Source organism: Papilio polytes, unplaced genomic scaffold (genome assembly GCF_000836215.1).
Source record: "Papilio polytes unplaced genomic scaffold, Ppol_1.0 DF823980.1, whole genome shotgun sequence".
Classification (NCBI taxonomy): domain Eukaryota; kingdom Metazoa; phylum Arthropoda; class Insecta; order Lepidoptera; family Papilionidae; genus Papilio; species Papilio polytes.
This window is the reverse complement of record NW_013525224.1, coordinates 1,233,551-1,247,383: the sequence shown is the minus strand read 5'-3', so window position 1 is coordinate 1,247,383 and position 13,833 is coordinate 1,233,551. Positions and strand designations below refer to the sequence as shown.

At 33.9% G+C, this 13,833-nt stretch overlaps 4 protein-coding genes across 4 annotated transcripts; 2 read left to right on the top strand and 2 right to left on the bottom strand.

Moving 5' to 3' along the window:
- Positions 1-6: 6 nt before the first annotated feature.
- On the bottom strand, positions 7-5,268 carry LOC106101468 (zinc finger protein OZF-like). Its single transcript, XM_013280708.1, has 7 exons — positions 5,194-5,268; positions 4,578-4,738; positions 3,283-3,961; positions 2,826-3,008; positions 2,238-2,391; positions 1,305-1,451; positions 7-706 (listed from the first exon to the last, which is right to left on the bottom strand). Exons 2-7 carry the CDS (start codon positions 4,713-4,715, stop codon positions 466-468), a joined length of 1,542 nt encoding a protein of 513 aa, XP_013136162.1. The 5' UTR covers positions 4,716-4,738; positions 5,194-5,268; the 3' UTR covers positions 7-465.
- A 286-nt stretch (positions 5,269-5,554) lies between these two features.
- On the top strand, positions 5,555-8,153 carry LOC106101605 (inhibitor of nuclear factor kappa-B kinase subunit alpha). Its single transcript, XM_013280893.1, has one exon. The coding sequence runs from the start codon at positions 5,686-5,688 to the stop codon at positions 8,008-8,010; it is 2,325 nt and encodes a 774-aa protein (XP_013136347.1). The 5' UTR covers positions 5,555-5,685; the 3' UTR covers positions 8,011-8,153.
- A 113-nt stretch (positions 8,154-8,266) lies between these two features.
- LOC106101455 (MCM domain-containing protein 2-like) lies at positions 8,267-9,995 on the bottom strand. Its single transcript, XM_013280692.1, has one exon. The coding sequence runs from the start codon at positions 9,983-9,985 to the stop codon at positions 8,267-8,269; it is 1,719 nt and encodes a 572-aa protein (XP_013136146.1). The 5' UTR covers positions 9,986-9,995.
- A 1,767-nt stretch (positions 9,996-11,762) lies between these two features.
- Positions 11,763-12,449, top strand: LOC106101486 (helix-loop-helix protein delilah-like). The gene has a single exon (XM_013280729.1). It carries the CDS (start codon positions 11,805-11,807, stop codon positions 12,321-12,323), a length of 519 nt encoding a protein of 172 aa, XP_013136183.1. The 5' UTR covers positions 11,763-11,804; the 3' UTR covers positions 12,324-12,449.
- The last annotated feature ends 1,384 nt before the right edge of the window (positions 12,450-13,833 follow it).

Genomic DNA, 13,833 nt, shown 5'->3' with positions numbered 1-13,833 from the left:
CCAGTGCGGCACGTGTGCCACGAGTGCGGTTATGCAGAAGACTCGGCCCGACTCTCAAGAATGTCCCAGCAACGAATATATTATTATTTATCATTATTATTGTAAATTGAATTTTAAAGATTTTTTTTATAAATTCACTTATTTTACACTGATCCCACGACATTTTAATTACGCAACAAACATGAAATCTACAGTTCTTAGTTATATTCAAATTCACACACAAATCAGTATTTTTCGAGTTAATTTCAAAAATACACAATATCGTGTAAATCGCAAAATTGAGACTTACGATAGTGTACGTAGGAGCCTATAAATGTCAAATTTCAAACATGGCGGCACACCACATTGTAAAAATAGCATAACGTTGTTGAAATTAAAAGTAATTTTGAACATAGATATAAAAAAAAATTTGGACATACTTAAAAAAATATATGTTTTTAAATAAAAATTTGTTTTCCTTATATACTAAGTTTCCTGCGGTGGTATATTTATAATAATGCCATTCGATAATCCTTCATTGACAGTTATCATGATGTCAGTTTGGTTGACACTCCGCACATCGGTGTCAGTTTTGAGTACCATAATTGGTGCCACCATGCCATTCCCCACTGGCACCGTGGGGGTGTTACCACCATTTATATAATGTGTTGGATAATGCCTTTTTAGATCTCTCATCAGACGAAATTTCATATGACATACTGAACACCTAGAAAAAAAACAAGTATATTCAATGTCAAAATTAAGAACACTTTTAAAGAAGAAAGATTTGCATTTTCGTATGTATTGACTAACAATTAAAAAAACTGGGCCGATTTCAATAATTATTTCTGCTCTAAAAAGCTATGTTATCTGTGAGTAACATGAACTATGTTTTTTATTATTTTTTTTAATTTCACTCGGGTGAAGTAGAGAGCAATATCAATATATTGGATCAGTTAAGTTACAACTTGTTGAAAACTAGCTGTTGACCGCGACTTCGTCCGCGCATAAATACCCTTAAGAATTATGCCGGAATGAAATGTTTGTAATTCTATATGTAATCAACGAACTCAATTTATTACTAGTTTTATTTAATTCTTGGCAAAACATGAAAAAAAGGTAATCTTAGTAATATTATAAATGCGAAAGTTTAGATGGATGTTTGTTCTAACAAAACTCTAGTTTGTAGCTTAAATAGCTAAACGGACACGATGAAATTTGGCATATGTATAGAGAATAGTTTAGAACACAAAGGTCAACTTTGTTTTTTTTTTAATTTGAAAGCGGAGGGCGTCGCGGGCAGAAGCTAGCAGTTAAATACGTACTGGTAGATGTCCTGTCCGACGTGCATGCGCATGTGTTTGATGAGGTCGTTGCTCTGCGAGAAGGCGCGCTCGCAGAACTTGCAGCGGTAGGGCTTCTCGCCGGTGTGGATGCGCTGGTGGCGCTTCAGGTGGTCCTTGCAGTTGAACCTTGAGAACCATCCTTCATTAAAAATACATATTAAACGGACATTAAGACTTTACATGTACACTATTACATTCATTTTAGTCCCTTTCCCTTTTCTTAAGAGAAAAGGATGGGAAGAAAAAGTGGATTTGACGGTGGAGGAGACGCATAAGAAGGGGAAATGTCCTCTTTATGTGCGTCTCCTCCGTCAAAGGGTAGGCGACGCATCTGCAATTGCGGATGTATATGAGCAGAGTCGCTTTCCATTTCGGTGGATTCAAGTGGCCACTTGCTCGTTTACCATCTTATATTAGAAACAAAAAAATGGTCCCTTAAGTAGACACTGTGAAATAGAGCATATAACAAATAAACACGGTATAATGTTAAACTTAGGAATAAACTATAAGCGAAATTTATACTAACATTTGCTTGTACTCAGTTTATTTTTAAGTTTAATTTTATACCGCGTTTATTTGTAAGATTGTTTGTATAGATATGAGAAATTATATTTACACATCACTGATTGATAATGTAGTCTATTGTCTATGGATTTTTGAAATACTCGATAGTTAAATTGGTCACACAAATATATTTGATAAGTCCATGATTACGGCGATATAAAGGTTTTTAGTTTATCTGTTAAGGGCCTGATATTTTTAAGTTATCTGACCCTCTATCAGCCAGTGGTGGAAGGCCCTAAGACTTCTCATTAGAATTGTACTCAACTATTCAAACGAAAGTTTGAATTTAACTAAATAAAAACTATACAAAAAAAGGTTAGTGTATGCAGTTCAACAAAGTGTCAGTACCTCTTATGGCAGGTGTCGCAGGCGAAGGCCCTGAGGTCGCTGTGTATGAACTTGTGCTTCTTGAGGGAGTTGGGCTTAGTGAAGGCGGCGCCGCACTCGTCACACGTGTGCGGGTGCGCGCCCGTGTGCGTCGCCACGTGGCTTACCATCTGACCTATACGGAATTACAGAATAGTTACGAAAAAAAATTAATGTGCTAAAAGCAATTGTTCTCAAAGTAGGTGGTGAGACTGCGGAGTGTTCAGCAAAGGTCTTCAAACCAGTAGAACGATTCAACTAAGTAAGTATAATGGTTCAACAAAATAAGTATAGGTTCAACAAACCAAGTATATTGGTTCCATAAAATTATTATGACTCAACAAAATAGGTATATTTGTTAAACATTACCAGTACACTTTAAAAATGGATCCATCTTAAAAAAATTTAATTTTAGACTCTGGTTTATAGCAACAATTATTTTATCTATACAACATATTTATCAAATATTTCAAAATTAAAATTAAGTTGCTTATTACATGGCAATGTATTCCTAACTTAGAATCTACAGGAAGAAAGAGTTAAGTTGAATTAGATCTAGAACATTCTTACCTTTAGTACTAAATGTTTTAGGACAAAATGTACATGAGAATGGCTTGATTCCGGAATGTCGTATCATATGTTGACGTAGATTGGAATTATTTGTAAAACTCTTGCCGCACTCGGAACATAAATATGGAGCCTCTTTAGTGTGAACTCTTAAATGTTCCTTCAAGCTACATAATTGAGCGAAACCTGGAAATAAAAAAAAGCTATTACAGTTGAAAACACTAGTAAAAAAATAGGTCTCCTTTGTCAGATAGATTTTACTGCATTTGTCAAAGACTTTGGATTTACTATATTTTAATATAATATTATTTGCAATTACATAAGTCTGACTAAAATTTAAAATATGAGAATAATTCCTTTGTTTAAAAGTGGTGTAATCAATTGAATTGAAGCATCCAAGGCTAGATCTTCTACAATCTTAGTTAGGTAATAGAAATATTGTTTTAAATAAATGTATAACCTTTATTGCAGTATGAACAGACATGCGCTTTTACTTTATCATGTTTTTTTAAATGTTCCATAAGTTGATCTTGCCTTGTATAAGATTTGGAACACTGTGTGCAAGGAAACGGTCTATTCGTAGAATGCAATTTTAAATGTCTTTTTAATAACGGTTTCATAGAGAACATCTTATGACAATAATCACATTCGAACTTATCTGTTTTCGCATCTTTTGTACAACTCTTATGTTTTCTTTTATGTGATATTAAAGCTCTTTCTTTAGTAAATGTTTTATCACACTCCTCACATTCGTATTTATCTGAAAACTCAGTTTCATTGGCAATACCATTGATGTCAAAATCATTTTCTATTTTGACTTCCGTTCGTTCCGTTTCATGTGTCAATAGATGATTTAAATATCTCTTATGATGTGTATATTGTTTTTGACATATGTTACATACATATAAATCTTCCTCGGTTTGTTCAACTTTAGGGAATAAATCATCGCAGATTTTTATCTCCTCATATGAATTGTCATCCTCATCTTTAAATTCCTCTTTCAATGTATTATCAAGGAATATTAACTTTTTTAAATTATCTTCAGCCTTCAAAGCGTTTGCTTTAAATGTTATAAAAATTCGTAATATGTTCGCACAGTCCATACAAATGCTTTGTGGTAGACCATCCTCTTTTGTGACCTGGAATTTAAAAGTATTTACTTTTTTATTTAATTCTTTTTGCATAATAATTACTATACATATACTTAAACTAAACTAATACAAAATTTGCATAACGGCGGCCTTATTGCTATAAGCAATTTCTTACAGGCAACCCAGAGGGACAGGAAAAGCTAGACATAACACAACAAATATCATACTAATACAAGATGGGGACAAACAAAAGAATTGTGGGAAACTGAGGTGCTCATTGACGCCAATGGACATCTACAATACCAGAGGAACTGCAGAGGCATTACCGGTCTTTGAGAAATATTATAAATCTTTAGATGGATGAATGTTTTGTAGATATCTCCAGAATCCATCTCTGGATGAAATTTGGTAAAATTATAGAATATAATCTGGAAGAACACATAGACTGCTAAATTTCTTTTCTACATTAACATTTTCAAAGAAACACCAGCTAATTTTAAATTGATCTTTGATGTCATGAACTTCAAAATGGCTTAACAGATTCTTAAGAAAATTGTAGCAGAGCTAGATTACAGTTTAAAATAGTTTAAAAAGTAATTAAAAGTGATAACATTCATGTGCATAAGTTTCACAAGAGTTTCAACAATTTCATTTAAAATATTACCTGACATGTTGAAGCTATCTTTAGTGCATCAACATACAATATATCACTATCTTGTGCCATCTTCATAGTTCCAAATAAATTCACAAGATTATCATCATTTTTCATACAAGTTCGACATGTCACTGATATATCCACCATTTTCAAACATTAAGATTTCCTTCCTGTGAACAAAATTTTTTAAGTTGGGTGTTTAAGAAATTATGGAGATAATTAGATTGTAGACTCATGGGGCCGTTTGGTCACTTTATGTAACCTTTTTAATTTTTTAATTAATTAAATCTACCTGTAAAAAATCAAGTGAATTATATCTAAACTCAATTAATATTCCAAATTATATAACCACAGAATGTTTGTTTTCTTTAAAGATTTGAATTAAATTTTGATTCTCTTGCTGAAAAATTATACCCAAAGTTTTGCTTACACACTCCCTATTGCGTTTTCACAATTGAATTAGACGAATACTTTAATTTTTCTATTCTTGAAATTACAATCAGTTTTTAAGCTCCTTTTTCTTTTTCCACCTTCTTCTTTGTTTGATAAAATATTTTATTTGAAGTGTTTTTGGTTCTAATTTCAATTAGTGGTTGATTTTTGATAAGCAAACATAGATACGTACCGATTACAAAAATATAAAGTATTAAGTCATTACTACAATCACAACAATTATTAAGAATTTAAAACAATAAATAAGCCGAGGTAAGTAAACTACAAACCAAGACAATAATTTTCAATGAAAATTGACATTTCAAAACTTGACACCAAGTGTCAATGTCAACGTCATAAACAATTCAAAGATTTGCTATCGTAATTTTCTGTTACCATTTTATTTACAACAAACCATTTTATTCAATTAAACTCTACTGGAGGATTTGATTAATTTTTAATAAGACCATGAAAGTGATTTCGTGTTACAGCGGAGATAGTTCTTAGTAATTCAGCTAAAACAATTAAGATTCGAGACTTAACATCTGTCAATGTCAAAGTCATCTGTGCTGTGATGTGTTGCGCGAAGTTAGGAAAAAGGAAAAATTAGAACGCAAGTTATTTTTATAAAATTACAAATTGTCCTACTGTAACTTTAGTGCAAAAGTGTTTAAATTCATTTGCTATGGACGATATAGTTTTTATCGGTGACTGGGTAAAAGACAGGGTTTTGGGATCGGGAAGTTTTGGAATTGTGGTCTTATGGAAACATAAACAGACTGAGGAAAAACTTGCTATAAAAACTTGTAAATGGGGCCCCGAGTTGACCGCAAAACACAAAGAAAGATGGACCAAAGAGGTAGAGATGTTGCAATGCTGCAACAATCCGAATATAGTCGGAACGAAAAATTTACCGCCAGAATTTCTTGTAGGCTTAGAGCGGGCTAATCCATCGAAATTGCCGATCCTTTGTATGGAATACTGCAGTGGAGGTGATTTACGACAAGTTTTGAATAATCCCGACGCTTGTGGCGGCTTAAAGGAGTTCCAAGTGCGACAAATTCTAAGCGATATAAGAAACGCAATGCAATTTTTGCACACGAACAAAATTACGCATCGTGACCTAAAACCTGAGAATATAGTACTGCATATATTGGATAATTCAAATAATAACCTAGGGCAGAAGAAAATTGCTTATAAACTTATAGATTTAGGATATGCCAAAGAAATAGATTCAAACTCTGTATGTGCTAGTTTTGTTGGTACATTGCAATATCTTGCACCGGAAATTTTCTATAGTAAGACATATAGCAACTCTGTGGATTTTTGGTCATTCGGTCTTCTTGCTTTTGAGATTATATGTGGAGTTAGACCATTTCTTCCATACTTGGCACCAGTCCAATGGATGCCCCATGTTAAGAAAAAATCCCATGAACATATATGTGTGTATGAAACATTTCATGAGGATATAGAGTATTCAAATGAAATATTTTCAGAAAATCACATATCAAAACCATTAAAAACATTAATGGAAAAATGGTTGCAAGTTGCGTTAGAGTGGGATCCTAGACTACGAGGCAGGGATGCACCTTCAAAAGTTACATTTAATATACCATCCGAGGAAAAGGAAGCTGCCAGTAAAGTTGTCATATTTGATCTACTTGAGGCTATATTAGCTAAGAAAATTATTCATATATTCTCTGTGACAACACTATCAAATCTAGCTTATGAAATAAATGACTCCACAAATGTAGAAAATCTAAAAGCTTGGATTAGTGTGGATACGAAAATTCCTGCTGGAGAACTTACAATAATTTCAACCACAACATACATTGAACTTGAAAATAATGACCAAGTAGCTAAATACTGGAATGACAGTGCAACTCCTATGTTATATGCATATGGAAAAAAAACAATTATTGATGATAATATTGAACCTGTAGTACCAATTACTGTTAAAAGATGCCTTGAACATCCTAAAGCTCTGTACAATTACAAAAACAGCCAAAACTTATACAGAAATGGGCTTTATTTCATTCTTTCTCAATTGAAAATGTATGACAGTCTTATAAATGGATTGTTCGCTAGGGCTGAATCTCTAAAACATAAAAGTAAACAGCTTCTTGTGAAACATAACTCTGTAGATAAAGCCTTAGGGAAGCTTCTTGCACAGAAAGAGATTATTATAAAGATGACTGAAGTTGGAGCGAAACATGTGGAGCATTTGAAAGAGAACAGCATCGGTACTAATTTCCTAGGCGGTTTTGAGAAAATATTCAAAGATGTCAACGATCAGTCGGAGAAAAGTGACAAATTAGAGACTGCTTGGGCACAAATATCAGTTAGATTGCAGTCTGCTGTCAGAAGAAGTAACGAAGCAACTTCTGCTGATCTTAACAACTTTGTTTCGAAATATAACTTCACAACTATAGTTACTAACGCTATGCGTGCATACAATGCATTTAAAAAGAGTGAATTTTACAGTGAGAATCGAGCAAAAGATAATAAAAGTCAACACTATAATGTTTCTGATATAGTACGAGCATCTTATGACTGTCTTAAACTAAGAAGTAAAATACTTATAGAAATGCAGAATCATTCTTTTATTCTTAAATTAAAAGATATCTCTTTGGAGTTGTCTAAAATTGACGATGTTATAACAAATGCGGCTGAGAATGCGGACAAAATATCCTTTGGTTTAACAACTTTGACGGATGATTTGACCTCTTGTATGTGGTCTACGATCAGTCTTGTTGTAAGAGATGCAGGAGATATATCTGATCTACCTTATAGTGTGGTTTCTTTCCAAAAAAGAGATTTTAAAATCGGAGCACCTGTGTCGAGTCATTATATCCCTCATAGAGAGGATTCACAGCTTAAATCTCTTATTCAAGAAAGTTTGAAGATAAGAAAAAATCATGCAAGTCTTTGCGAAAGATTAAACTCGCAGAATTCGTCCTTACAAAAATCCACTTTTGATTTTAGCTTCTTAAATGAAGATAGTGTTTGAAAAAACTTAAATACCCAAAGAATTTAAAATGTGCCTTACATTAGTATTTAAGAGATATGCATTTGTTTTTAAATTGTCAAATTTAATGTACTTTTTTATGTTTTTTTGTTTCTTGTGTGCAGTTTATTTCTAGTCATTGGAAGTCGTTTGAGAAAATTATATTTTTTTTATTTGTTCAAATAATGCTTATTATACAATTGAAATTAAAGAAATTTTAAAACGAGAATATTTTTTTATTGTCAAACAAAGTATTACATTAAGTAAAATTAATTCCTGTGAATTGTTCTAGCCAGTCTTTAAATTTAGTCATATTTTCCTCTAATTCGTGTATACTTGGTGGTGTTTGAAGATATTCTTCTGGTGCAAATCTAGGATGAGGACTTCCACAAACATGCAACCATATAGCAAATAATGCGTCATCGATTGTCGCCACAGATCTACGACAAAGTCTGGCCGAAGTTAGAGAGACTGTTACCAAAGCACCTATACTCCCGATTGTTGCTACTTTAGTACTCTCCCTTCTCGCAGATAGAAAGTAACTCTTTAATAGACTTTCTGCAGATTTGTCTAAACTTACATTAATTCCAGCAATTAAATTAATATAAACCATAAGATCATTCAAAGCTTTAACCTCGTTTTCAGTTATTTTCTCTCGTTCTAAAGCACCTTTAAGCATAAATTCTGCTACGTCATCGAAGTCTTGACCGTAATTTCGACAAACAATATCGAATACACTCGATAAATTATTAAAAGGTGTCTTAGAATCATTAGATAAACCCCAGACGGCGCATTTTGATTTAATTTCACTATTATCCATACTAATAACACCGGTTTCTAAAGTTTTAAGAATAAACGCTAATTGTTTCTGATTAGATCGATACAGAGATAAAGGTAGAATGCAAATTCCACCGGATCCACCGATCATTGATAACTGGACGTCAGAATTCGTACCTAAATACACCGACCTATTAGCAAACTTTATAGCTGCAGTTATTATCTCCGATACATATTTAGTTTCGTGACCTGTGACTAAAATATTAATTATAGAAGACCCTATTAATAAATTAGCTTTAACGCTGACTAAACTGAGCAATAAATTGATTTTAACGTGCATGTAACAATGTAATGGACACACACGGACACCTATCAAGCAAGCGAGGCAGTAAATAAACTTCCAAGGGACACCTTCACACGTTTCAAACAACTGTACAATATCTTCCGGAATTGGATAAGTCATTGGTGCAGGCAAAGTAACGCTTTCTTCCACTGACCAGACAATTTTTATGCTCTTCAAAACCACAACGTGAATATTGTACGTATTTCCTATGTTCAATTTCGATATTAAATCGTCAACAATGTTATATTTTCTAGGCAAAAGTTCATTCGATAGGAAAGTGGCATTTACTTTTTCACCGCATCTTCGTAAGCCACTGTTTTCAAACAGAACGCTTCGACAGACGTAACATTTTGGTGGTGTTTTTGGTATGAATTGTAGAATGACTTCGTTTCCCTCACATCCTTCAGGACATGACCAAACTGTATGGAAGACGTAAGAATTGGGTTTTGAAATATCAAGCAGTAAACCTTTTCGGAGCATAATTCCTTCATAATATGGTTTCTTCTCATTAGATAATACCTGTGGTATACATTTGAGTCTAAGAATTGTTGCTACTTGCATTAGTTGAATGTTATTATTTTCACTATCAATAGAATTGATGCAAGCAAATAATATCTTGTTGCAAATATGTTGAAATTGCAAAGGTTTTTGTATTAAAAAGTCCCCAAGCTCGGGAAAATCGTTGTACAAGTCCATGACGTCGATTTCAAGTAGATGCCGCAGCGGAGGAAATTTGTTCGTGGTTTTGTCAACACATTGGTCTAAGAACGACTCACAGCTGTTAGCCATTTCAGTTAAAACACGCCTTTTGTCCAGGTATAGCAATAATTTATATTGCAGTTCCACGTTGCTGCTCATTTTCGACAGAAAAACAAAACTGTTACGACAAAAACGATGTTAGAAAAAGCACTCACTTTCCCGCCCAAACGTTCCGTCATAAGAATATAAAAAAAAAACAAAATCGAGCTATGTTACAATCTTCGACAATACTTAAAATTATTTTTTCTGTTAAATATAATATAAATTAGATCTACAAATTAAAGTTATTTACACTAAAAAATGAGAAATTCTAAATCAAGCAGGACGAATAAAATATAACAAAGGAAAAGTGAAATTAAAAAAAAAAAACAAATCTGCGTAATGTAACATTTTTGTTTACTGACGTATAAATTTTAAGTAATAATATTACGATTACACATTTAAATATTTAGGTGAAAAAATAATGATTCAAAATTAATGTAACAAGTTTTGCAGTGTTTATTTTTAGTACCTAAATAGGCGAATGCCTTTAACTATATCATGTACAAATTAAAAAAGTTACTTTTATTTTTAAAATATCAAAAATGAAATGTAAAAAACCCCGCAGCCAGGCGACAGGAATAAAAGAATCCGGGTACAGATTGAAAATTCTACGTGTCTAAAAATTTGTCAATAAATATAAATGTCAACTGATACTTAAAAGCTGAAAAACAATGTATGTAAGGTTATTTAACATTTTAACCTTATCGGTACAACAAACTGGTCCCGTAATGTTAGGATGGCGGCCATAAAGATCAGACAACGGGTCCTTATTTAGATAACGAGAAACGCGGGATATAATCTGTTGGATTTATGATACTATCGTCACTTTGCAACACTTCTGTCGCCTACACGGGAGACGGGGCGAGCCCACGCGATCCAGATACCAAGGTCAATTAATACTTAGCCCAATAGTTGATGGAATTGGATAATCTGTTACACTTTAATACAAGTTAAATTTGATTATAAATACCGTAATACAACAGGATTTAAAAATATGTGCAACAATTAGGTATTTCTAACTAGTAAAGATTGGCCCAAAAACTTTTGCTACATTTTATTTTTTTGTGTCCTTCCTGTTTAGTGGCTGCATGGCACAGAAGAACGTGCTAAGGACACGCACGAGAAAAAAAAAGAAAGTCAGGACTGCACCTTACAATGTTTTGATGTTATTTTACCCTTTATTGCTATTTTTGGACCCCTTTGTTTGTTATATTATGTTATTATATATTCCGGTATAACATAATTGACAGTATGAACTTATTTAGCGGAAGTTCTTATCAACAAAACATAATAACGATCGTTTTGTCACCTACGCGCTGTCTTAGCACAGCACACGCCCACACTAACAAGCAAACGTAAGGCAAGGTAAGCCAACAATTACCTATCAAAGCACACGCTGAACGGAAATGCCGAAACCAATATGCTAATCCAATCAAAACGACCTCACTCCACGCTTTACCGCCTTTTCATTCATTGTTAACTGTACTATTATCTACATAAGTGATATGGGAACAATAACATACTTCAATTTATTATAAGTACTGTTTTTTTTAGTTTATGTCTTTGAAATAATGCATTATAATAATATTTAGTTCAAGTAATTTAAAGCAAACAAAAAATTACAAGCGAGTAAATTAATGATAAGAAATAAAACACACTTATCATCTGACCATTGCATAAGCATTAGGTTATATCGATAATTTTCCCTCTATACCTCGTTAGAATTAAGCTCCGTACTTAAGCGCTTATCGCATTGAGCTTACTTAAGTGTAAGTGGGCGGGGTGAGCGTAATTTTGGTGCGCGGGCGTCGAGTGCGGGGCGGCCGTGCTGTGCGGCATTGCTGTGCGGCAGTGGCCAGTAGTGCGGCGGCACTCGATGCCAGATCACGACAAGTACCAGTTACGGCCGCGGGCCGCGCGCGCCCGCGAGCCCCGGGCTCGCCGCCCTCCGCAACCTCTCAGCAAGTACCGCAGGAAGACCGCAAATGCGAGAGAACGTAGTCGAATGAGGGAGATCAACCGTGCTTTTGAGACTCTACGGCAGGCTGTCCCCGCTGCAGCTATCACCGGCACGCCGGTGCCCTGCGAGAAGCTTACCAAGATCACCACTTTGAGGCTCGCAATGCGGTACATCACCGCTCTCTCATCAGCTCTCAGGGACCCCAGTCCGGACCGCGAGAGTGAGAGCAGACCGGAGTGTTGGCCTTCAGATTCAAGTACGGACCGTGAGACGGAGACCAGACCGGACCGGTGGCCGTCACCTCTCTGCTCGGACCTCTCAGAGTTCTCCACAGGGCAGGAAACGCCCTCAGAGTTCGCGGAGGATTCGCTCTCGCCCTTCGACACGTTCTTCGCGGAGTTCGACTACGTGGACGTGGACAGGACTTTCGCGTGACAGTGCCGTGTTGTGCCGGACTTGCTAGGGTACCCATACAGTACGTTTGCCATATTATTAATTAATTTTATTTCATAGTCTATCGCATTATATTTTTTTGAAGATTTTATTAATTTATACATTTTTTTTATAAAATAAATTGTTTTCGTTGTGAATTTTCATTTGTTTATTATTTAAGAATTAAAAAGCTCCACTTTATATTCTATAGATTATATTTATAATAGAAGAAATATTATATTACGTTCGTTTGCAGAAATGGTTCGGTTGAAAACCCGTTACGGGTTCGAATCCGTGGCACTTTCAACGCATAGGAAACAAAATAATTCTAATCGTATATTGTTAACTCATCGAAAAACATTCTAATTGCAACAGTACAATTCAAACATCCTAGAAATTATACTTCTTAATATTATGTTCATCGAGATCGTGCCGTCATCAGCCTATATCATATACGGTACTTATAAAGGTGTTGTAAAGTCTTTTTCCGTCCTTTTCCAATATTCGTGTAAGTGTAATCAAAACTTTTAATATGGTACAATAGGCAATATGCATATGACGCCAAATTGTACCAAACTTTTTTAAAGTATACTTTATTACTATAAAAACATACCTTTAAAGATTTTTTTAACATATGTGATTTAGTGGCAAAATTTACACGTAACGCCCTTAGCTTAATGTTTTAAGGGACGGTCATCGGAAATGGTCGTTGATTCAAATACCGCAAATTATGGCATCAGCTTTCAGCCATTCTATTAAAATAATAAAAATGTTATAATTTATTTTCTAGTTGGTTTATTATATAACTAGCTGATTCTCGCGATTTCTCCCGCGTGCAATTCAAAAATATGACCCATGTTACTCACAGATAAATTACCTTTCTAATGGTGAAAGAATTGTTAAAATCGGCCCAGTAGTTTTTGCGCGAATCAAATACATACAAAAATACAAATCTTTCCTCTTTATAATTAGTATAGATAAAGATATAGACAAACGTAAAGTATCCATTGATGTAAATACATTATAACAATAAAAAAAAAACACTTTTTAAATTAGGCATTTTATTGCAAATCATAAAAAAATAAGTTCACAATACAATCGTTGTTATATTCCACAAATATATATTGATCCCGGGAATTACATTGCATTAAATTCGACACAGTTTCAAAACTCGTTTGCCTACACTTTAAAAGTTATAAAATTTATTTTTGTTACTCGTTACGGTTTTATGTTATTTGAAATGACTTAATATATTCAGATTATTAAGTTCTTAATATATTTTATTCTTAATATTTGTGTCTTGAGCGAAGTGTTTCTAAAGAATATTTGTAGCGACAAATATATTACTTTTGTAAGATTAGTATTGAAATTAAGTCGAAATGATGGCGAGTTGACATCACAAACGTGACGTAAATTACTATGAAAGTGATTCATTTACTTCTATATTGCTAATCCAAAACAGGACAGATAGATCGACAATCCATTCAATCAAAGCCGCAGATAGTAGAGCTAG